The sequence below is a fragment of the Actinia tenebrosa genome, unplaced genomic scaffold (assembly GCF_029948245.1).
Source record: "Actinia tenebrosa isolate PJP-AT-01 unplaced genomic scaffold, QUT_ActTen_1.0 PGA_scaffold6__47_contigs__length_16458017, whole genome shotgun sequence".
NCBI classification, from domain to species: domain Eukaryota; kingdom Metazoa; phylum Cnidaria; class Anthozoa; order Actiniaria; family Actiniidae; genus Actinia; species Actinia tenebrosa.
Genome location: NW_028292583.1, coordinates 5,369,671 through 5,395,597, shown reverse-complemented (window position 1 = coordinate 5,395,597; position 25,927 = coordinate 5,369,671). Strand labels below are relative to the sequence as shown.

The window sequence follows — 25,927 nt, the reverse complement described above, 5'->3', positions numbered from 1 at the left end:
ACTTTGCAAAGATGGTCACTACCCGTCGATAACCTTGGGCCCTGCGGCTTTCAAATAAAGATCAAGACTGCGTGGCAAAGGAAACGCGCCATGAAACACATACCAAAAAAAATCGAAAAGAAGCCCGTGAGTGGTTATCAGGCCCCAACAGCGTATTGGCCGCACCAGTTGAACCTTTGGCTGTTGGGCTGCCACGAAAGGATGTGGTAGATCGCGGATATGTTCCATATTCCTTTCCTCTGCGATTTCACGTCGCTTTTACGATTCGTAGGATATTATTTGAATTAGGAGCGCCGCTCCTGGCGATAAGATCTTTGACGCGATGGATAATAATATTGACAAAGTCGCATGGGAGAGATTGAAGAATGAATTCAAGCTCACCAACCCTGACTTCCGCAATAAAGAAGGTGCCGCACATGGTTTAGGAGAAACGTCCACTTATGCTTCGTATGTCGGAGCCAGCATAGAAACTCCGGGCATGGGCTACCCAAGTCAATGGGAATTCTCCGACCTTGGTGGTAAAGCATCGAGGGGTACTTTAATTTACTTCATAGAAAGCAAAGAGAAATATCCATGGGCGCCTTCTTTGCCGCGAAGGTATTGGCCTGAAGAACCAAGCAAGGATTAACCGAAGTATTGAAGCCTTCGTCTATTGCGTCCTTGGCGCCCAAGTTAGCACCCGCCAGCCCTATCGTGAGTGCCTCCGGTGCGTCACAGGAAACCCAACAAGTATTCCTCGTTCTCTTCGAAAGCGCTGTTATCGAGAATGAGATTTCTAAGTCAGTTTCAAAGATATCAACTTGCGGTGCAGCAATCAAAGGTTAGACTGGATTATGCCTTGAGTCCTGGTTGTTGGTTAATGCCAAGTAATTTGGTCATCAACGCCGATTCCGTCGTGGGTTACAACAACAAACTTCAACGAGCTACTAAGGATATGAAGTTTGGGGTGAATGACGTGAACTCTGACACTCTTAGGAACATTCCCCATTTCGTGGAGAAGCCAAAGAAGGAGCACGTAGAAAAACCATCAAAGAAGGCGCATGTAGAAAAAGCCACCAAAGAAACCAGTAAAGAAGGTTACCGAGGAATATGACCATAACTTACTAAAAGCCGGCTTAGCAGCTGCAAGCATTGGTCTGAGCTATTATATATGGCGATGAACAACCCCTACGTAGCTGGAGTAGATTGTGCTTATACGACTTACACAGGCGAGAAAAAATACACCCAGAGCTCTTGGGTTGATGTCACGGGGATGTCCGTGAATTTGAACTACTCAGGAAAGAAGTTAATCCTTTGTAGTATTTGCATTGGCACGAGTAGCCACGCCAACGTGGGCTTTAGGTTCCTGGATGAGAATGGCGTACTGCAGCCTATGAGAAATAAGACAAACAACAGGGAGCCTACGCATTTCTCCGTAGAGCCAACCCCGGCAGCGCCGAAAATCTATCGGTTTGGACTTTCCACATGGTTGCTGATTGCCATGGGAAGGTAAAGCTGCAAATGAGAGTAGACGACACGGCGTAGTAACGATAAATAGCATACATGACCAAAGAGATCGACCTTATAATCACGCTACCATTAGCACTCTTACGGTGCTTAGCCTTTAGAAGCAAATTTATTCCCTGAAATATATGAACCCGCACGCAAAGGAAGATTGGTTTCTCCATTACCTGGAGGAAAAGGAGTACGTGGGCGACAAGTGGCAAGACGCCGGATTGTGGGTGGAGGTTGGAGGCCTGGGATTGATCATGTGCACTATTTGTATTTCGGCGGGGTACTCATGCAATGCCGGTTTTAGGATCGTTGATGAGAATAACCACCCATTACCGCCATACAGGGTAAAAAGTAATACCGGACATCCAGTTCATTTTTCGTCGGAGCCCGTTCCTCCGCAAACGGAAGACATGACTCCGGTAACTTTCCATATGATAGCTAATTGCCAATATGCGAAGCTTCAAGTTCGCCCCAGCGATGTCGGCCGCATACGAATAAATGCCGCCCCGACCGTTAACCCTTCGACGGATGCTATTTGGAATCATAAGCCCATTAGCACCATGAGCGTGCTGCCGCTAGTTCCGCATTATCAAGGCGGTGCGAATACTATCTTTACTTATCCCCAGTCGAGAACGCCTCGGGCGACCGACGACGATAAGCCACCAGTAATACACAAGGATAAGATTAAGCCTTCATCTTCTTCAGGAGTACCACTCCAATAGCTACTACGAGGATCCAAATGTTATTCCCCACAAACTTCAACAGTTCTCCGCCGGCCCTAAGTGCCAAGGAAACAACCGAACCCAGCAGCCCAGGAAGGCCGGCTGCCATCTTTTTTCCCAAGTCCGTCAGCCCATTGCCTAATTTCTTTACGCCCGCGCCCGTAGCCTTAAGCGCATTAAGGATAACTCCTACTACGCTCGAAATAGCAACCGCAAATGCCAGTGGAACGCCATATTTCAAAAGGGCTCTTTTTATCTTTTCCTTGGTGGTAAGCCCCAGCTCCTTTTCCTTACCTTCTATTTGCGTTTGTAATTCCGCCAGTCTTTCCTGAAGGGTTTTCTACTTCCTTTTGGGCTGCCTCCCTTTCTTCTTCAGGGCGAGTTTGATCTTCGATTATTACTCGCTGTCGATCTATTTCGTACTCCAAGTCTTCGACGGCCTGTCGAAGTTGCCGTATTTGTTCCTCCGCCACTGCCTTGTCCACCATCAATTGCCTTTCTCTGTCAACAGACTCCATTAATTCTTGTCCTAAGCGCTGTAGTTCCGTGTTTTTTCCCGCCGCTTCATTCAAAGCAGCCCTTAGCTGATTCCTTGCGTCGCTTTTTTCGTCCAACGCCTTAGAAAGTCTATTCCTAAAGTCTACGATTTCGTCGGCATGGCTCTTAGTAGTTAGTTCATTTCGTTTAATGAATTCGTCTTCCAATTCTCTTATACGTTCCTGCAATGCTTGGTTTTCCTCTTGGACGGCTTCGAAGCGACTGACGATACCGCCTTCTTTCTTGGTTACGTAGTCGAGTTGTCGCGTAAGGTCATCGATGGTTATGTTATTTTCCTGTATTTCCTTCTTAAGTGCTTCCTTTTCAGCAGTCTCGTCGCTCCCCAATTGGCTAAGTCTTTCTTGACGCTCCTCTTGCAGTCTGATTGCGGATCTGAGGGCATCTTCGCTACCCGGCAGTGAAAGGCGACTAACAAAGGCCTCCCTGGCAACTTCTGTTTCCTCTTGAGTCAAAGTGCTTAGCATCGTCAAGTTGGGCGTTCCAAGCGCATTTGTGACTCCTTTTGGAAGCTGGTTGTTAAGCAGGCTGGAATTCTTCCTTTGATACAGGTTGTGCCATTTTTCCCTACCCGATTCTCTAACTTGAACCTGCCCTTTGTCTCCTATTTGGAAGTCTAAGAGAGCCAGGTTTATGTTTGGGTATCGCTCCCTTAGGTCCTCGATGATGTTCGCTATTAAGTCCGACCGCACGCCAAGGGATTCCATTTGTAAGTATTCTGGAATGGGCGTGTGGGGGTTCTTAGACTTGAATTTATCTCTCAAAGAACGCATAGCATCGCGGGCCCTGACGCCATACTTGTTCAGCAATTTCTCAAAAAGGCCTCGGGGGTCTACATTGTCATCAGGAAGCAGGGTTTCATATTCTTCGTCATTAATATCAACTTGACCTTCTTCGGTAAGGGGATCAAAATCCGTTCCTTCTACTTCCATTATATATGATAAGCTCAAAGTTAAATCCCAACGTATTACCTAAGCAGGTTGGCGGGCTGAAAGCAGAACGCACCTTTCACCGGGTCACATTCACGCCCAGCAGCGCAAAGCCTGGAGAAACGCTGTATGTGGGCGTTCCCCGCCTAACGGATAACCTAGTATTGGTTCCTGGCACCCTGGCGTTAAGGTTTGACCTAGCAATACAACCAAGCACCAAGGACAAGCGCTATACCGTCAATAATGTGGGTAGGAACCTCGTCTCTAAGATGAGAATCAAGTTTGCCGGGGAATCCCTCTTGGATTTGAATAGGTACGACCTGTACACCACGTATAAAGATTTATGGTTGACGGCCTTTGACCGTGAGCAGAAGATAGAGCAGGGAATCGGAAGCGTTATCCTACGTCAGCTTCGCAGCGAGACTAACCCCGCGCCTACGGACTCCGGTGAAGCAACCGCAGTAGCAGACGCAACAAGGGTAGTAACTGCGTACGGTAGCAAGTACGTCATACCATTAGACTTTGAAGTAATTACGAACCATGGTGTGTATTACCCCAGGCAGCTTGCCGAACTGCAGTTTGAAGTAACCTTGGCGGACACTACGAACGTCATTGGAGGCATGGACAGCGCAATTAGCGGGGCTGTTGATCCTTATTCTATCACTAATCTAGAATTACAGTACGAGACCGTGTACAGCGAAGAGCTGGCCCGTAGCGCCGGCATGGAATACAGCTCCGGAAAGGCATTCCTTTACGACCACGTAGTGATGTATAAGACGTTCAGTTTCTTGGATAAGACGGATGAGGTTATCAACCAAAGCATTAACCTCCCCCGAAGAAGTCTCACGGGGTTAATGCTGGTGTTTGCCAAACCCTACGAAGCCGGTAAGCGCGACTCCGAGGCCTTTCACAACCCCAACATTACTAACGTCGGCGTGAATATCAACGGCGTTCCAAACAAGGTCTACTCCCAGGGAATAAAGCCCGCAGACGTCTACAGAGAGGCAAAGCGTAAGTTTGGCGACCAAATTGGCCCTGAGGAATTCTTTAAGGACAAATATGCGTTATGGATTGATATGCGCACCATTAACGACGAAGACCTACATGGTCAGGGTTTACGTCTAGTAAATACGCAGGATGGCATAACATTGGAGATCAAGCGCACCAAGAACACCAGTGCCGGCGACGGCGATAAGATAAACTGCTACGTCTTCGTCGTCTCAGACGCGCAACTGAGCGTAGAAATGAACCAACTTAAAAGTGTTGCATATTAGGGTTAAATATTCCTTAGATATACAATGCTTCGCGTATTCGAAAACAACGACACCAAACTGCAATGCATAGTGCAAGGCGAAACTTTGTACTTTAAGGGAAAAGAGGTGGCAGCTGCATTAGGATATGAAAAAACGAGAAACGCAATCAGGGAGCACGTTTCTGAGAAATACCAGAAAAGGTCGAGTGAGTTAGGAAGGGCCCTAAAACAGGGCGCTTCTATGCACCCACATTCTGTGTTCATATCTGAGCCAGGTTTGTATGAACTGATATTTAGCTCTAAGTTACCCCAAGCCGTTAAGTTTCGCGATTGGGTCTTCGAAGAAGTCCTACCCGCGCTAAGGAAAACAGGTAAGTATGAAAGGCGCTTCGACGGTCCAAACAAGTTAGTATTCAAAATAGAAGATGAGTTTGACCTGCATAAAAAGGTGGTGGACTACATCCGCAAGTTTTACCCCCAAATGCTCATAGCCCCTGGTCTAGGTGAACTGCAGGACTCGGACAGCAAACGTATAAAGTGCTGGCAGAAAGGATATCAACGCGGTCAACCCGACTTAATGATCTTGAATGCGCATACGCATTACTGTGGATTCTGCATAGAGCTAAAGACTCCAAAAGGCAATGGCAGGTTATCTGAGGATCAGCAACTGCTCTTACAGAGGTATGAAGAAAACGGCTATAAGGTGCTCGTAAGCAGCGACTACGATGTCATTTGCAGGGAGATCACTGCATATGCTGAACACCTACGAATTCCCTGCAGGTGGTGTTGTAAGGGCTTTAAAACCTCGGAGACTTTGGCAACACACTTAAAGATATTTCATAGAATATATGGACAAGGATAAATTTAACGAGTTAAAGTTTATACAAACGCACTGGAGGGATTTGCAGGTGGGGGAGATTTACGAGATAAAGAATTACGTGGTCTTTGAAGACTTGGACCGCCTGCGTTTGGTCTTAAAGAATAAAAAAAGAACATACACCCTTTGGGCGCCCGATAGGATAAGGTACGCCATCGAAGGGCAGGACGTTACCCATGTTATGAGTCATGGTAAAAAGGATGGCAGGTGGGTATTTGACGTAGTCAAGTATGAGCCCGAGAGTCCTCTGCATTCGTAATGTCTGCTAAAGTCCGCTGCTCCGCGGAGCACCAATGGGATCCTCCAAGAAATACCTTGCCGCAATGAAGGCAGGTGTATTTTTTACGCGGTGCAGGAGTGGGCGTAATGCAATCGGCTGGTAGTTCGCACGTAATACAGTCCATATATTGAAAGGGTGATTAGGAATCGCCACAAAGTAGGCTAGCATATACCTTTAAAAGGGGTTCTTATTTTTCTTAATAATAATAAATAAAAATAAGAATGGGGTTTGAGACTCTTTGCGCAAACCCCATTCTAAAAGGGTCTCAGAATGTTGAGTATAAGGTTGTTATATTGTTAAGGACGCTTATTTGTCGAGGCAGTTGAAGATATGTTCCTCTTCTCTGATGCAACCACAACGATCGCACTCCTGCCTCCAATACTCCCTTTTAGTCCACGGAACGCCTTCTGCGCGTTCGAAAGAGGGGTAAGTACGGACTATCTTCTTATGGTAATCTATGCGATTCCTTAAGTAATCCTCTTTATGCGGGCAGCGACTCATCATATCCGCACATTGGTAGCAATCCACGCCTTCTAAGTCGTAGCTCCCAAAGAGAAATCGATAGTTGACTTCATGTGTTTTCCGATGCGTCTGTAAACGTTGACGACTGCTTAGTATCTTATTACAGAAACTACACTGTCTGCTTTGTTCACAGACGCCCCTTTTCAGGTGCTCGGAGGTGTTAGGAAATTCCTTATTACAGCCCTTACAAAGCCCACAAATGCGTTTATCCTGATGTTGTCGCATCTTTTGAACGGTGCTGAATTCTTTACCACAATCCTTACAAACTTTACTAATTGGTTTCTTTGTGCAAACGCCACGACGAACGTGGTATTGTAGTCTTTGCTTGGTGCTGAACACCTTTTTACACATTGAACAGTTCATTTATACTTAAGTGTATCTTAACCACAATATAACGTATTTTTAACTTTATTGTTAACATTCTGCAGTGTCTTTTAAAACAGGTCTACGGGAGCATAAGCTGCGTTTAAAAGACACTTCATAATGTTAAAGATAAGGTTATCATATTGTTAAGTATGTCTGCATGCTGCTTTAAAAGACACCTCAGAATGTTAAGTATAAGGTTGTTACTTCTAAGAAAGAAAGATGTCTTAGAATGTTAAAGATAAGGTTGTTAAATTGTTAAGGATTATACGTATGCTGCTTTAAAAGACACTTCAGAATGTTAAAGATAAGGTTGTTAAATCGTTAAAGATATACGTATGAGTCATTTAAAAGATGTCTTAGAATGTTAAAGATAAGGTTGTTAAATTGTTAAGCATGTCTGCACGTGCTGCTTTAAAAGACACTTCAGAATGTTAAAGATAAGGTTATCATATTGTTAAAGACTATTATCTCTTCTTTTTTTTTAAGAAAAGAAATATCCTTATCCTTAGGTATATTTTCTTAAAAGAAGAAATGATAGTCTTTAACAATTTAACAACCTTATAGTTAACATTCTAAGGTGTCTTTTAAACAGCACACGCAGTATATCTTTAACAATTTAACAACCATACACTTAACATTCTAAGACATCTTTTAAAGCAGCATGCAAGACATCCTTAACAACCTTATCTTTAACATTCTAAGGTGTCTTTTAAATGACTCATACGTATAATCCTTAACAATTTAACAACCATACACTTAACATTCTAAGACAACTTTTAAAGCAGCATGCATATGTCTTTAACAATATAACAACCTTATCTTTAACATTCTAAGACATCTTTTTTTCTTAGAAGTAACATCCTTAACAATTTAACAACCTTATACTTAACATTCTGAGGTGTCTTTTAAACGACTCTACAGCGGATATCGCATAAAGTCCTTAATGCTTTCTTTCGCCCAACCGGCCATCGTCAACAAGGCACCAAACCGTTCTGCGCGCTTCAGGCTGCACATTTCATCATACAATTCCTGCACACGCTCCCGCAGCCGATCGATCTCCTCCCTTTGCATTTCTATGGTGTCTCTTTTATCTTTTGCGTCGGCGGCAATCCTTCTTACTGCTTCCACTGGGTCCATCGTATATATAATGGATCCGAACCATATTCCTTGCAATGCTCTGATAGTAGGACCCACCGGCTGCGGAAAGACCCAGTTCGTGGTAGAGCAGCTATTAGGACCCTTTAGATACCGTTTCGACTATATTGTGCTATTATGCCCCACCTACGTGAATAACCGCACCTGGGAAGGCATAGGAGTGAAAGATGACGACTTCTTTGTGGATATCTTAGACCCTAACGAGTTATCCAGCCATTTGAAGTTTTGGCACAAACAATTCCCTAAAGATACGCAGACTTTACTCATATTGGATGACATTGCCTGTGGGGATGACGTAAAAAGACGCACTTCCGAGCTCGTTAAACTCGCCTTCAGCGGTAGACATGACAATATCAGCGTTTGGTTGCTTTCCCAGCAGCTTACCAGCGTCTCTAAGCCTTTTAGGGAAAACATAGGTTCACTTGCCGTATTTTATACTCAGAGCCGGAGTGACCTGGAAACCATCTTAAGCGACTATGGGGGTGAGATATCCAAGGAACAGTTACACGAATACATGCGACATTTAAAGACGCACCAACATTCCAAAATGATCTTCTCTTTGAGGTTTCCGTATTCCATTAACATATATGGAGATTGAGCAGTTGATAGATGAAGTCCCCACGCAGCTAGATGAAAGTAACCTTAAGGAACAACTTAACATCCTTGTGTCTTCGGGGAAGTGCAAAGAAATGATAGGCAAGGAACTTACCCATGAGCAGGTTAATAAGTTGTCAGAAGAGGAAGTCAAAAAGTTCCATAAGAGGTACGAGGCTGCCCTTGCAAGTAAGACCACGGACGCCGTAGCAGACTCCGCTATCCGACTTGCCACTAAGTTGCTTGGACTTGCGCTGCCCATAGACGACGTGGAGCAACTACGGAAGGACATTAGCGAGGACTATGTCATATCCCAAGAACTCAAGATAACCTGTGGGTGGTTGTCTTTGAAGTGCGGTAAGTTAATGGCAGTCGCCTCTGTGGCTTTGCACGTAGCTCAGCATGTCGACTTGAAGGAACTTGCGGGCACCTTTGGTGCCTCTTGGAAGGACTTCAAGAAGGACAGAGAAGTCGAAAAGGTCTTCCAGGCAGCACTTACTGAGGTACCTGATCAAGTCGCCTTAAGTACTTAGTCAAGTCATTCTCAAGTACTTAGTCAAGTCGTCCTTAAGTCATTCTCAAGTACTTAGTCAAGTCGCCTCAAGTACTTAGTCAAGTCATTCTCAAGTACTTAGTCAAGTTATCCTTAAGTCATTCTCAAGTACTTAGTCAAGTTATCCTTAAGTCATTCTCAAGTACTTAGTCAAGTTATCCTTAAGTCATTCTCAAGTACTTAGTCAAGTTACTTATCAAGTCCTTCAAGTCCTTAGATATAAATGAGTGAACCAGAGTCGAAGGTAGAGCAGCCCGAGCAAAAGATTACCAAGGCTAAATCTCCAGGCAGAGTCGCTGCCGGAAAGAAGCTCGCGGAGATGAACAGGAAGAACAAAGCAAAGAAAGAGGAAAAGGTGGAAGAGAAAGAAGAGGAATCCTTTTGGAATCCCGGCTACGTCATTGGCGCGATAGGAATTGCTATAGCAGCAGGCAGCCTTTACTTACAATGGCGGGCTACGAAGCCAAGAGTAAAGTGGGAGGCCGCAACATATCGCGCACCCGTGGAGGTTAGAAAAAGTAAGATCCCTGAAATGGAGTAACCTTCTCGCTTTGTAATATAATGTCAACCAAATTAATTGACGCCGTCCAAGAAGCTGCTATCACAACCTCCATCATCGCCGGTATTGGCTGGGTAGGTAAGAAAGTCCTAAAGGAGGACCTTACTGAGGACCCAAGTAAAAATCTGAGTAACTTTGCTAAGATGACCGCTGCCGTATGCGGGGCTATCATGCTAAGAAATTACCTACAGAAGGAAAAGTACCTGCCTAACATATAATGGTTAGCTTAGTCGCAGGTGGAGTTATTGCAGCTTTAGCATTCACTGGAGCTAATTATGGTGGTAGATATCTGGATAAATTAGTTAGCGGTGATAAAAACGCAGAATCTAACGCCGAAAGGAAGAGGCACGACTTAGCGCTGGAGAAATATCAGCGAGACGTGGAGGCTTGGAATGAAAAAAGACAAGCTTACAGGGATTGGTTGGACAAGAACTACCAAGACAAAATGCAGGCGGATAAGAACTTCGAAAACACAGACTACGCCTTCAAACTCTATGCGCAGGCGCACCCCGACTTTAGAATGAGAAAGCCTCAGTTTAAGAATTACTATCAGCCTTCTAAGAAACAAAAAGACAATGAATTGGTCTTTGTAGGAGTCGCAGGGCTGGCGGGAGGCGTAGCTTTGGCGTATCTAATATAATGATCGTCTTTTTGGAAAGCGACAAGAATGACTTTACCACTTACTTGAATCCCCCCATTAAAGCCCATAAGGTTCGGCTCATAAGTTGCTCTTTGTACAATTCTTGGTATAACCTGATTAGGGGCATAGTCACTGAGCATACAGGAGGATCTAACTATCAAGCCGTATTGCTGCCCGATGGACATTATACACCAATCACACTGGCCAAGGAATTAGCAAAACACGGTTATACTCTCACCACAGGATTGCCGCACGAAATGACCCTCAAACATAATATGTCAAATTATTCAATGACTTTTGGAAAGTCTGACCCATTGGGATCTTTATTATGTGCCTCAGGCAAGACGATTACCAACACAGCCATACCTGTGAAATGGAAAGTCGCATCCTCTTACGAAGTCTATTGCGACTTGGTTCATAGTTACAACAATGGAGAAAAGTCTTCTCTTATGTCCAAGTTTCTACCTAAGGGTAATCCATTTGACCTGGTAGAATACACTCCCATTTCTTTAAGCTATGATTTGTCTAATTTGGTAGAAAGCATAAACATCACCATTAAGGTGGACGGAAAGACGGTGGATTTTAACGGACGTAAGATCAATCTTGTCCTGGAATTCATATAATGGGCCGCGTAGAGGACAAACTCAAAAGGATTTACTATGGGCCCGAAGGCTATTGGAGAGGAGCGTCGGCTATCAAGAAACTCGCGACCGCGGCCAGGGTATCAGAAGAAACGGCTAAGAACTGGCTAAGAAAACAAACCCTCTGGCAGGTTTATCTTCCCGTGCCCAAGTACATCCCCAGGCCCAGCTTTACCGTAAATACCCCCAATGAAGTTCATCAGGCGGATTTGCTTTTCTTACCGCACGACAAGGTGAGAAGAAAGACCTATAGATACGCTTTGACCGTAGTTGATATCGCAAGCAGATACAAGGACGCCGAACCCATAAGCAGCAAGGATTCTGGGGAAGTCGCAGAAGCCCTAGGTAGGATTTATAAGCGCGTTTTGAAATGGCCCAAGCTGCTGCAAGTGGATGCGGGGACAGAGTTCATGGGCGTGGTTACTAAGACCCTGAAAGACCACGACACTAAAATTAGGAGAGCTGAAGCTGAGTATCACAGGGGTCAGAGCATCGTCGAAAGATTCAATAAAACCCTGGCCGAGCGTCTCTTTGGGTACCAGTATTGGAAAGAGCTGGAAGATCCCTCCAAACGCAACAGGGAATGGACTCAGAGGCTCCCCCAGGTCGTCGCGGCTTTGAACAACGAGGCGGCCAGGGCTACGGGAATGAAACCCAAGGATGCCATAAAAACGAAACACGTGGAGCACAAGTCCTACGTCAGAAGTTCGAGGGCGGTCGGACTGAAGGAAAAAAAGCTACCCCGCAACATAGTGGTCAGATACCTCTATCAGCCGGGGGAACTCGAAGGTGGCAGTAAGAGAGCCACGGATCCTAACTGGTCTTTGGAAACGTATGAGATTTCGAAGTCCGTCACCAAGGAAGGGCAACCCGTGTTGTATTACCTAGATGGCCCAAGTCGCGGATTTGTTAAGGAAGAGCTGCTCATGGTCCCCAAAGACTCAGAGTAGTGCTGCTCCACGCGCCCGATTGCACTCTAGGCATGTCAGTCTTACGTTGCCTCTGCAATGCCCGCGCTTATTATTTATACGATCCACGGAGAACTGCTGATCGTCATTTGGGTCAAACCTCCATAGTAGAGGTATGTTACACTTGGCACACCGTGCCCCTTCCTTATAGACGTCGTCCACGCATAGGTCGAACGTCATATTTTTTTCTTCGTCGTGTCTTTTGTAGCGAAGGAGTTTCTTAGCAATGTTCTCCTTTGCTATATCTTCTGGCGTTTTATCGTAACGCAATTGCGGACCCCAAGCCCTCCGCAACTGTTTGGCATGCTCCACACGGCTCACAGCGGTATATATCAAATTACTCCAACATAACCGCTGGTCTATGATCCATAAGGTTTCTTTTATGGTAAGCCCTTGCGCGCTGTGGACTGTCATACAATATCCCAAACGCCAATCTGGATGGGAGGTTATTTTTTCAACCTTTCCCATAGGCACCCAGACTTTATCATGAGTTACCGCGTTTCGCAGTTGGACGTCGGTGCCCGGCACCCACACGTCTCTCTTCTGCATGCGGGTATCGTGGGGCTTGTAGCAAACGGGCACCAAATGGCCAGGGAATCTTTCGCGGTGTACGCTTAACAAATCTTTCTGTATTCGCGATTGTGCTGCGCGCTTGCTGCTCAACACCAAATCCTCTGGATGCCACGCGCAAAGGAAGTCCTCGTAAGACTTCGCTCGGATGCGTTTACGCAGCGTCTTGTTTTGCTCGGCATCACTGAGGCCCCGAAGTTCCGCCTTTAAGTTTCTTACTTGATCCTTGCTGCGGTAGTCGGCGTTGATTTCCTCTGCATGGTCTACCATTCCTTTTAACCATTTATGAGGCATTTCTCCGCAAATGGGAGGAGGTTGGCATGGATCTCCGGCAAATATAACTTGACACTTTCCGCGGAGGAAGTCTACAAATTCCTGCAGGATTTCTAATGGCACGGTGCAAATCTCATCCCATAATATCACCGGGGGTATGTCGCGTATTGCTTCCGGCACCCACTTTTGACCGTTCCAGCGAAAGAAGCTGTGGTACGTTTGCGCGTCGTAACCCATCTCCGTCAATTCTCTTTCAAGGCGGTGTGTCGGCGTTAACACCTTCACGCGAGGAAATAATTCCAAAACCCTGGTGGTCTTACCGCTGCCTCCCGGCCCGTACAGGTACGAAAAGCGTTGGTAAGAAATGGGGTCGTCGACGGATGGCAATGGCTCCACGGTGGGGACGGTGGCACCTTTTACGTGTTCCCCGTGGTATTCCACACGTTCTCTCCAGGCTTTTATCTCTTCATCTTTTATACGCCATTGACCACTTTCCGCGAGTTCGTCCTCCGTGTAAAACTCTTGCATTTTTTCTAACACTTCGGGCTTCACATACAAAGAATCCGTGGCCACGCGTGGAACGTCCTCTTTGTCAAACCGCAACAGCATTGACAATAGATTAATATGCGCATATGCGAGCATGCTGGCGCGTAAATGGTAATATTGCGGGCGATGATCTTGGTAATAACACAACGCATTCCATTGCCGTTCCCCTTGGCCTTCTATGAAATAATTCCACTTCTCTACGGACACCATAGTTCCTTGCTCATGTGCACGTTTTACGAGGAAGCTCAACTCTCCGTCATCGGTTATCAAACGCCGCTGCATGTGCTTTTCTCCTTCTTTTGCGCCTTGGGTGAACTTTCCTATGACGCTTCTGGCGGTGGGGTTATGCTCCGGAAGCCATTGCGTAAATGCAGAGTGACAAAGTATGGCTTCATGCGCTGCGTACGTGAGAAGCTCGCGCTCTTCGAAAAACTTCAGCAGGGGTATGGGAATCCATTCTTTCTCCTGCAGATGTTTCCCATACCACGCGTAAATTATTGGATGTAAGCCCTTTGCTAACTTCCACGTGGTCAACCGCACGAACCCCGTAGCTGGGGCGTCGTATTTACCTGGCAAAGACACACGAAAGAATTGTGAGTCTGGATGCCCGTAGCGGTCGTAATACTCCTTACAATCCCCGAGGCCTTTAAAACTGGCAGGGTAACAATGTTTCATGTCTAAGGAGACGTATTCGTTCTCGTCATACTCCATGTTCCACAGACCTCCATGACCATGCTCTACGCAGGCTTTGGCTATGTCGGCGAATTCCTTAGGCGTGGACTTCCATCCGTTCCTCTTCTTTGCGGCTAAGAAGTCCAAACTACGAGAGCTAAGGACCTCGTCTGAGAAGTCTTCCCCTAAGGTTTCACAAGCACTTTGAATGCGTTGGTGTTCTACTAGAGGCCTGTAAAGAGTACCATCCTGCGTCATAAACTGACTTCCTTCCGCGTCCATCAACCAAACGGAATTCTCGTGGACCAATTCTGCCAACGGCGATGCTTTATAAACCTTAGTTTCCTTCTTTTTGGGGAACCTAAGTTCTCGCCAAGCGTGTCCATTGTGTTGGTAGATGATTATGGGGGCACCTCTACCTCCATATTTTTTCGTCCCTTCGTAAATGAGACCGTCAGTAATGTCCTTCACGTGTATGCGGCGTTCTAAGGCCGTCTCTAACTTCTTGATGTTCTCAATGGAGCCTCCAGTCCTATTAGTATCTCTTTCCCATTTCCTGATGGCTTCTCTTCTTTTTGGCGTAAGCTTACCGCCACGAGAGGAATCTTCGAAGAACTCTCTTACCAACTTCCCGACACAATTACCTGGATGTCGCATTGGTCGCAACTTTTTGACATCCGGCTCCTTAATCTCGTACGCACCGTAAATGACCACGGTAACCGGGTAAGCGACCTCATAGAAGAGCATGTCAATTCCCTCCAATGCCCCTGGTCGCGTGTGCTTATTCAAAACGAACAAATTCTGCTTACCAGACGCCCTGATGGGATTACGGCCCTTTTCTATCACCCACTCGCCGTCCAAATACTTCACGAACGTCAACTCCAAACGGTAGTCACCGTCCGGCATTCTGTCGATTATCCTTTCAGCCATCTCGTGATTCATAGTCTTGTCTGTCTTGCCCTCCATGAATGTAGCGAAGACAAAATCCGCATCTGAGTTATCCATCACCTGATTTCCCAGCCTGCGCACAGTTTCGTTTTGAATGTCGTTGACGGATGCCATGTATATCTAAAGAATATCTTTCCCTCCGTTTACGACCCCAACAGAGCAGCAGTTAGGAACCTTTCGCGCTGTCGGCCGATCGCGCAAGACCCCCTGTAGGGCGGTTAACCGACCTCCAAAACCCCACCCCCCCCTGGTGTTTTTCGATATGCGATTTTTGGCATTGTCGGCGTTTCGCGAGTCCACCTAACTGCTGCTCGCCCACGCATCCAACATGTACTTAACAAATTGACATCAGTTTTTTTTGTGTCTGCCCTCTTATTGACGATAAATTGCGTCATCACATTGTCAAAGTAGTATTTTACAATTAAAAAAAACCGATATAAACTTCTCATTTTTAATGAACATAACAACTAACGGAAAGAGCGCGCGCTCGTTGACGTCAACTTTATCTGTCTGTCCTCTTATTGATGATACAAAATAACCAATCAGCGCCCGAGAAATTTGTTAGTTATTGTAAAAATGGCGGTTATATGAAGCCAAATTCACTGAAAGATATACTTGGGCAACGTATAAAAATCCAAGGGCGTTCTCCTTCTGCCCCGATCACATCCGCTATTACTGACCTTCCTATTTGCGTGCAAGGTCATTTGAACGTATGATATGGAGATAAACAGTACTTAATGCGCACTCAAACAGAACCTCTGCATTTGTTCTATTTTTGATTTGTTTGGTAAAATTTATTCTTCCGCTAAGCACTTCAGACCTGGCTAGATAGTGATCATTTCTTACCGAGGCTTTCTTCTTGGGCTTTTCTGTGCTTGTCAACTTGGCTATTTATTGGCTATAGTGTTGATTTTTGCGCAGCTGTATGAAATAACGCGAATACAGTGTTGCGCCGTATTCAACCACTCACTCCTCCAAAACTAACTATAACAAATATAACAATATATTCGGTTTAGAATTTTAGGTTCTCAGGTAACGGGGACTGGAGATGATCTGGCGAATGCGAAATAGTTCTATTGCATTTCCGTAACCCAACAGCGCCGGCTGATTATAATGGCTCATGCTATTTCGTGAGATCTAATTAGAAAGTCATTGTTGTCATAATTTTTTTCAGTTTTCATCCTCACGTTACATTTATTCATCTGCTTGTTTTCGTACGATTTCCAGCAACGTATTAAAGATATCTAAATGAAAATGCTCGTTCTTTTTCGCCCGTATTTTTAATAGTTTAGAGCTCAAGCTTTTTAATCATTGAATTAGAAACTGGTAAATCACGTTGAATGAATTTTATTGTAATCTAAATATAGAATTTAGAGATCCCAAGCCTTTCCCACGCCCAGTAAATTATTCTTGAGTTGAGATCAAAAGTCAGTGTGATCAAGCCTGACCGGTGGACTGTGTGCAGAAGCTTCCAGTGTTTATATATATGTATACATACTATATATATATATATATATATATATCAACTTCTTCTTTAGATCAAACAAATTTCTCTACAGCGTGACTTCAAATGAAAAACCTTAATACAAATACATCACAAATAGCGCTAAAGATTTTGTCGAATTATGCTGTCTCTTATTCTATATATAGACACCTGTGACGTCATTGAACGTGTTTGCGGAACTTTTCGTGCTATTTTTAGACGCCGTATTTTTACCCAATAATTCATGCACGCCAGTATACTCAATATTCTTTTTTTTTTAATTTTTTTTTTATCTCGATAGACATTGTTTCTGAATTTGACATTTTAAAGCCTTTACCGGTACTTTTTTATGTGTTTGTTTCTGGGTGAAAAAAGGCAGAGAGTGGAAATAAGTAAATAATGGAATATTCAAAACGTCTCTCAGTTTTAGTCTGTTTTCAGAATAAATTTTCTTTAAGCATCGCAAATCAAGTGGTGCTCTTGAAATGCGCTTCAAATCTCACGCCACAATATTCCACTTAAATTCTAGCTCTTTCTTCGAAATCTGTATACAAAAATGACTTGATATTTATTTGGGCAAGCAAAGCAAAAGCACATTTTCCTTTCCCCAATTCAGCAAAGGTTACTACTTCAATAGAAGCTTATTTTTTTAAGGCCATGCATGTATACTAGCTAGACAATATTAATCAGCACTATTGACGTTTGACATACATGAATACTATTAATCTCTTGATTATTTATGATACTAAAAGAGAAAAACCCGCCTTGAAATGTTACCATATTGTCATATCTTCATTTTAGATTTTAAACTGAAGCTTAATTGTCTATAGTAATACTTTTGTATACGAGTAAAGTATTCTTATAGTATTTTTTTGTTAGTAAATTTAATACTGACTTTAATTTTAACTATTTCATTTTATGATTTACGATTGACGATGTCTAGAGACTGTTTATCATGCATGTTGACTTCAGAATAGAATACTCGCTATATGGAAGGGTAATCCCCTGGTCAAGTTGGTGCATACAGAAAAATCATCGACGTCATTGACTCAGTTTTTGGCGCCAAGTACGCGTGCCTGCCTGTTTTTACACCCTTTTTTTCCGCGTCTGGAGAATCACGCACTCAACAACCAATGGGAATTGTGACTTTTTCCAACAATTAAGTAAAACTACATAAACAGCCAAATCTCACTGCAAGAGAATCTCATGGCTTATAAAAGGTGGGACAAATCGTTTCCCCAGTAGATCTCATCTAGTTGATTCAAGAACTAAAAAGCAGAACAAACAAGAACAAGGCACCCTGAAGAGAGATTCAACAATGGCACTATTAAACATCGAGGTAATTCTAGCTTTATGCTTCTTGAGAACCTTTATTGAATTCAGAATTTTTTTATTAAATTCAGATTTTTTTATCCTTTCAGTTTTTACTTAATTTTAAGACCATCTTGAACCATTATTTATGTTATGCTCCTTTTTTTATTCGCGTCTAGATTTTGCGGATATGTCTTCTCGTCCTTGTCGTCACAACTTTCCTAGCAGAAGCGACTCGTAATTGTACTCCTAGAAGCATGCCTGTAAAGAGAAAATTCCAACATCTTCGTCAACACTATCATTTTGTAGAAAAGATAGAAATTGCTGAAGCCGTCGAAGGCATTCAGATTCCTCGCCGTACAAAACGTTCTGCTTCGTCTGCGTCTAATTCTCTCAGTGATAATAAAACCGGAAGTAGTCTGTGTCCTTGGAGATGGGTGAATGACGACGACACGACAAGGTCTCCACGTTACTTCCGGAAAGCTGAATGTCCTGGATGTGCACATTACTGCCGTGCCGTCTATTACCATCACCGTGCCTTATTCAAAAGATGTGACTCAACGACTGGAATGCGGGTATGGAAATGGATTGAAATTGCGTTACCTATCGCATTCTTGTACGATCCTTAGGAAACATACTCATAGTCCTTACAGATTTCAGTGCATATGACGTCACGGCCGCCATCTTCGCCCGAGAGCTATATTGGAGTTTTTTTCGTATTATCCGCCAACATAGAAGATGTGTAACATAATCGCCATACTGGTCGATTCATGAAGGCAATAGTGCTATATTGCTAGATAGTTCGTATGTATCATCCAACATGGTGTACGCGTGACGTCACGACCGCCATTTTGACTTTGTTGTATGGTCTTACTAGGTATTTTATATCAATCAAATATAAATCTGAATCTGTTTGACTTTATTATAATATTTATTTATAATATTAATACTATTTATAGCATCTTATAAAAGTTGTATATATAGTTGTATATAAACGTGATCCGTTATGTAGACACTTGTTATCTTCATCATCATGTGGACGTCGTGAACTCATTGTATTTATTTTATTTATTGTCTAAAATATGATAATCGGAAAATTTTCAATGAATTTTCGATTTTTTAAGCAACTATTTTTATGCCTTTAAAATAAATTATACAGATGTAAAAACAAGTTACTAGATAAAAGAAACAATAAATGAAAGCATATCATGGAAAAGCACGTGGTGTTCTGGAGCTTTTTAACAAGCGGGCGTTTGGTAGGGAATGTGGTTGAAGAAAAATTGGAAGATATGGAAGGAAGTATTCGGCCTCCCACATGGGGCAGCTAAACCTCTAGAGCAAGCATTGCAAAAACATATGCGTTAAAGGATTTGAAAATAGAAAACTGGAATAGACTGGTGTATAACAGGACCATACCTCCAGATATCGATTGCTAAAGCGTAGTATGGCATGCAAGACGAAGCCTTCGCGGCTACGCCTATCGCGCATGCGTTCTTGTCATTTACAAATTCATTGATTACACACATAATTTTTCTTTAAAATTTCTTTATTATTTGTTTTAATAAAAATAACCGAAGACCATACTCCCAGACCCGAATGCTGAAGCGTCGTATGGCAGCGCGAAGCATTTACGGCTATGCCAGAGATTTCGACCCCAACACCGCTATCCCCGGGAGGAATTACAGCCTGATCAGGAAGCTCGGCAAAAGCCTAAGGGAGAGGTTAGTCGGCCCCTAGACCGTAGATGATTAACCCCTTGCTATGACCAGCAGACCTGGTGTGTCACTTTTGTCGATGATGGGTAGACACCCACAATCAAAACTTTCCGTGTGGGATGGCTTTTGAAAAACTAGCGATTGTCAGTTTGGGGTAACAATCAAATTTGACATCTTATTTTTATCCTACATTAAAAACTTTGATAGCTGAGGAAAAAATAATTATTTGAATTTGTATTTGGTAAGGAAAAATCTACTTGGAGTTACACGCATGCGCACTACGGATTGATTCCTTCTTTCATTCATTTATCCATTGATTGGCTTTGTTTGCTTGCTTCAAACCCTCAGAGAACAAGTATGAAGGTTGAATGAATAAGAATTAAGATATTTATTTTATAGAACACCAGTTTCCGATTCTTTTTACCTCGAGCAGTCCAATATCCTCTTATATAAGAGGAAAAGATCTTCAAGATTTGTCAACTGATTGCCATCTGCTGAAAGATCACTTGAAGAACTGATGACATTAACTGCTTTATCGAACCGAAATAGTTCAGTTTTCGCTCCCTTATAACATAACGATTCCGTCAATATTTTAAACAGACTTTAATCATGTCACTCAAACAAGTCAAACAAATATACCTGTGCTTGAAGCGTTACAATGAGTGTTTTATTGTCCACTGTGCTGCGTTTCCTAGGCCTAACATGTATTTGCAAACTATCAAACGTGTAGAAAGATTTTTTAGAGTCTTTTATTAGGGGTTTGGAACACCTGTACTAATAGTTCCAAAAGCTATTTGCTCTCTTGCTCGCGTTATTGTTTGCTCTCTTGCTGCGGTCCTGCTGAAAAACCCTTGAAGCAAAGATGAAGCATCGGCGCTAACGGTTAAAAGACATTTCTCCTTCATCATCAATCAGAAACGAAAAAAATAAATGAAATAAACACGGGACTTTTAACAATATTAGCTAGAAACTCCTACGTTTGATTATAAATCGCGCGCTTACCAAAATTGTACATTCTTTTTATATATTTCTGCAGAACAGCTTTCATGAAGAGATAAAGAAGACATCCGCTCACCAAACGTCTCGCCAACCAATGCCCGAGGATCTTCGCACGATCAGTCTCGGATGACGCTCTACAATACGTGAGGTAAAGTGCATTGGTACTACTAGTGATCTATTTCGTGTTAGAGCAAGCGCTACTTCGTACAGGATCTCCTCTTCTAGCCCCTTAATGCTCACAGGGTGTACAAACTGAACACAATTTTTGTTGCCGCAGAATTCCTGGCATCACGGATTTTTCGAGTTAACTGCGATGTATCTCGCGTCTTGAATCAGGAAAGTTTCAAAGCCGAATAATAATAATGTTGTAGATAGGAACGTCAAAACTAAGGGTGGCCATGTAGCCATGGATTGCTGTAAAGCAACTGGTTTTATTGGCATCTTAAAGCCTGCAGAAATGCTCTTCTGAACTTAGGGCTTCTGATTCCATAGACCAAAGGGTTGACCATAGAGTTCATTCCAATACTCATGGTCTCTAGTAAACGCACCCAGCGTGGAAGATTAACATTGGCTGACTCAAGATTACTGAGAATAGCGGTCGGTAGCCAGCACATCCCAAACAGACAGACTACAATTAACAATGTCCGGGTGATGTAGATCTCCTCGCGTTTGAAGTGCTCATGGGAATGCTCATTTGGGTGTTGGTTTTCGGGCGAGTTTGCTTCGTTCTCGATTGTTAGTCCATTTTCAATCGTTTCCTGTAGTCTGATGCGCCTTTGGTGTGCGCGAACCGTTCGGAATATCATCACATAACAGAAGATAAGGATAACAACATTGACTTGTACGATGGTGTTGGTTAAGATGTGGTACGATTTGCTTGACTTGTGGTCAAAAGTACAGATGGAGCCTTGTGTATCAAACTTGTATTCGCCCCAACCAAACAGAGGACCAATACAGAGAAGAACAGAAAACACCCAGATGCATGCTATGACTCTGGGAACGGATTTCTTGGAGAATATACTTTTATAGTGTAATGGGTAGACGATCAGGCAGAATCTGCTAATGCTGATGGCAGAGAGTGTGAATAGTGTTGCTGCGAATAGATTATATCCTTGGAAGCCTTGGAATTGACAGACGGCATCACTGAAGTCCCAGTGCCCTACCAGTAAAGTATGGATGAACATGGGTTGTCTTGTAGTGGCGAAAAGAAAGTCTGTAATAGCGAGACTGATGATAAAGGCATTGGGAACTGTTCGTAGGCTGGCATCACGGTACACTGCAAGAAATACAAGCGTGTTGCCAGATATGGAGAAGAATGCAATGAGAATAGATATCAGTGTTTCGACTATGACCTGCCACTCGTAACGCGCAGTTACTGCCAGTGGATCAATAGTTGGAGCAGTACTTAGATTGCCGTCCATATTAGCGTTGCAGGTGAACTTATGTTCTTATCCTGTTAAAAAAGATTTAAAAAACACAGTTTGAAGAGCGAGGCAAATGACAGGAGAGAAACCAGATGAATACTTATAAAAGCAAAGCATAATACAAAGCATATCTCATTGGCTAATTTGAGATGACGTCACTTGTCACATGGCTTCCAATATTAACTTTGGCACTTGGCATGATTATTGCATAAAATTTAGAATGACTTTTTATATTATCAAATTAGTTTATAAAAAAAGTTTTCTTTATCATTCTTTATATTTCAGAATAATTAAGTTAGATTTTTTAATTTAATTTATAATTAATCCTTTTGATTTGGTACAAGAAAAATGAAAACGAATTAAAAGCACTTCGTTTTTTACCCATCTTATCAATCATCGAAATTTCGAGAACCTTGAATACACACACTTTCACTCTTTGATGTTGCTGTTTTTCTTCGAGCAAATTAATCAACGGTCATATTTACATAGAGAGCAGGTAATCCTAGCGACAAGGTTGAATCAGTGTTTAGCTCATTTGATTGCCCCAAGGCTCTTGTTTTTTTGAAATATGAATAGTATTAATTTAAGGTCTTCAAATAAGTTTTAATCCAAGATTAAGATAACAGGTTCGAATTAGCATTAGGATTCAACATTTGGGAACATTTTCGACTCGAGGTACCTAAAATTAAACGTCAATCGATTCAGCTGTTTCTACGTTGATGGAGGAGAAAATCATTATTGTTTGGCCTTTTTGAATTTTAACTACCAGTTCGTATTCTTTGTGATGACGTTAATTTTGACACGCAAAATGTGGACAGAAAGAAAGGAAGGATGGAAGGAAGAAAGGAAGGAAGAAGGAAAGAAGGAAGGAAGAAAGAAAGGAAGGAAGGAAGAAAGAAAGAAAGGAAGAAAGGAAGAGAGAAAGAAAGAGAGAAAGAAAGGAAGAAAGGAAGAAAGGAAGAAAGGAAGAAAGGAAGAAAGGAAGAAAGGAAGAAAGAAAGAAAGAGAGAAAGAAGGAAGGAAGGAAGGAAGGAAGGAAGGAAGGAAGAAAATCCCATATATACACAGCAACAACACCTCCTCGGAGACAACCAATCAGTATTGAGTCAATACGCTTGATGGATACGTGTTATGTTGATATATAAAAACTACGGATATTCCTGCACGCATCAGTCTTTCATTACAGTCTTACATTCACTATTTTATAGTCAAGCCAGAATAACACAATTAAGTAGTTTTGATCTCCGCGTTATTGGATAAGCATTTGTACATTGACTGAGCTGTTATACATCAACAATTCAAAGACTTGTGACTGATTTATTGAATGCGAATAATGATTTATTTATCGTTCCACATAAGACTAAATAACTTTTGTGTTAAAATTGAGCAATCCTTTTTTGTCAGCTAGATGATATCAATCGATGGTCTGTGAAGGTTGTAAGCGAAAAGACGCATGCGCAAACTACTTCATGCGATTTACTTACAAAGATAGGAGATTTAATTGAACAGGATTATCTTAGAAACCAAAGGATTATCAGCATTGACTTGCGGAAAACTTTCGGGGTCTTTCGAATTCATTCAACACCTGCAATAATGAATCGATGGCACTAGTACTATGTAGTAGGGTTTCTGTGCTCGTACTGTTTTTATTGTTAATGTTTATGCTGCTGTTGCTGTTGCATTAGCGGATCAAAAATGATTTTTAGGGGGTGACTGTTATCTAGAAAGGCATCATATAGCGTCCTTTATAATTCTTAACTGCAACTTCAAAGAGTATTGACTTGTCACCCTCACCCTCTCCCCCTGATCCATCCTTGTGTTGCTGCTTCTTAAGTTGTTGTATGTATTTGTTGTTTCTATGCTTCTATTTCATCGTATTATTATTGAATCCATTGTTGCTGTTACTAGTTGATATATTTGTTGTTTCAGTGCTGCTTTCCCTGATAAATATTTTTCTTTTTGTTTGGAATTCTGTATTTCGTTTGTTCACGATTCATTAGGTTTGTAAAGTGCGTGAAAACAGAAAGACTGCTTTTCGGTAAACTAAATTTTGGCCTGTCTCCGGCCCGTGCCGTCAGCCATCAAATCTCTGCTTAGAATATGTCAATGTCGTCTCTTTTTTTTTCAAACAGCTTTGGCTATGTCATTGCTTTCCTAGGATGTGAAAAGAAGGTTTCTTTTCTTTTCCTATTTTTCTTTTCTTTTCTTTTGTTTTCTAATCCCAGCCATTTACCATCCCTAAAATGTTCATGAAAATTCCTTTTCTTTTCGAATTCCTTCATTTTCTTTCCTATTATTCTTTCTGTCATTTCATTTCATTCCCAAATTTACTTCTTCCATTTTATTCCATTTCATCACTCTTTTATATTCCCTTCCTAACTATGATTTACTTCGGTCTTATCTTTTCTAAAGATTTACATACAAGCCACGAAATAGGGAAGTACTGATGTTTGAGCCCGTCAGAATAACGTATAGATAAACCCGGACACCAAGTGTGCCAAGGTTTCAATAAAGAATATCTCCAAAACCCGTCTATAGAATCATCTGTCATCGCTTTTTAAGGACCTCAAGGGCTTTTTTAAATCTCTAGTTTTCCGTTCTACACCGAGAAAATAACACTTGTCTTCAAGTGTTGCTGAAAACTGCAAGAGTATAATGAGTGTTAAATCAACAATTTTTCCTAAACTTTTTCAAAATACAATTTAGAATCCTATGCCAAAAATATACGAATCTCAAACGTCACGATCATCGTTGAATTAGGACATCAGAAATAAATTATTTGCTGAAGGAATAATAAAGATAAATTGTTTCAATGTTGTTGTTTTTTGTTAAAAAAAGAGAAGATTTTGATTTTCACATTCGCTTCAAACTTTGAAAAAACATTCCGGCGGTTACCATAGAAACGTTCTTCACTTTTTTCTTTGCGCGTTAAGTTTAAGAGCATCCAATCAGAAATAGTACTGGCTTAAATTGCGCTATTGAAATAATTGTCTTTGAACTTTGGGTTAAAAAAGATAAGATTAAATCTGCCGCTGTACTTCAATCAAAAAATATTTTTTCATATGTTCCATTTTAGTTTTTACATTGTATTCCCAATATTCTTACACGATTTTGTTTCGTTAAGATTCCAGTTCTTTTTTTTCTCGAATTTTGAGCGAATTGGTCAGTTTTAGCTTGGAATGACACAAACTTTTAACTTCGCGAGATCTACATACACTCTCCCCATCACTATATATATAGCCAACGCACAATGTAGTTTTCTCTATCTGTACTTTGACGTCTCCTTGTCTAAACAAAAAAATGTCGAAGGGAGGAAAACTCAAAAACAGCAAAGAAAAATAGAAATATCACCTGTTCAAGTTACAAAATCCTCACCCTTATTTCAAGATTAATAAAAAATTCTGTTCATCCCATTCAAAAGTCTCACTAAATACAATAACTGATGTTACAAAATTTAACCCAGAAAGCGATAAAAGAAACTGGCTTTCAGCTGTAAAACTAGATGTTGCTATTAAAATCACTAATCGTTTAGTTTCAATAATTGGGAACTCACCGGCTAATAGTTTTGAGACGTTTGAATGTAGCAATCCTGATTTTGCAATTAAATATTTAGTTGTTCGACTGAAAATCTTAAACGAAGATGCAACCAGCCTTGATGAATGACAACTTTTGCTTAATAGTCGAGGCTTTTAAGCACTTTCCTATACCAATTGGTTCTCTGTCTGGGATCTATTCCTCGTGATATCCATTACCGGGGAATCGTGTCACAGTTCACGATAGGCTTTTTGTTTTACACTTGGTTGTTGACATAATCTTTAGCAGCTGTCTTCGAAGTCTTTTGCATAGGGATGACGGGAATAGGATCTTGTAAGAAGATTA

At 42.1% G+C, this 25,927-nt stretch overlaps 2 protein-coding genes across 2 annotated transcripts; one reads left to right on the top strand and one right to left on the bottom strand.

The window, feature by feature from the left end:
* The first annotated feature begins 17,714 nt into the window (after positions 1 to 17,714).
* LOC116292432 (uncharacterized) lies at positions 17,715 to 18,789 on the top strand. The gene is made up of 2 exons (XM_031699753.1): positions 17,715 to 17,938; positions 18,090 to 18,789. The coding sequence occupies exons 1-2, from the start codon at positions 17,918 to 17,920 to the stop codon at positions 18,537 to 18,539; spliced, it is 471 nt and encodes a 156-aa protein (XP_031555613.1). The 5' UTR covers positions 17,715 to 17,917; the 3' UTR covers positions 18,540 to 18,789.
* A 1,422-nt stretch (positions 18,790 to 20,211) lies between these two features.
* LOC116292422 (rhodopsin, GQ-coupled) lies at positions 20,212 to 25,927 on the bottom strand. The gene is made up of 2 exons (XM_031699742.2): positions 25,602 to 25,927; positions 20,212 to 22,077 (listed from the first exon to the last, which is right to left on the bottom strand). The coding sequence occupies exon 2, from the start codon at positions 22,043 to 22,045 to the stop codon at positions 21,056 to 21,058; it is 990 nt and encodes a 329-aa protein (XP_031555602.1). The 5' UTR covers positions 22,046 to 22,077; positions 25,602 to 25,927; the 3' UTR covers positions 20,212 to 21,055.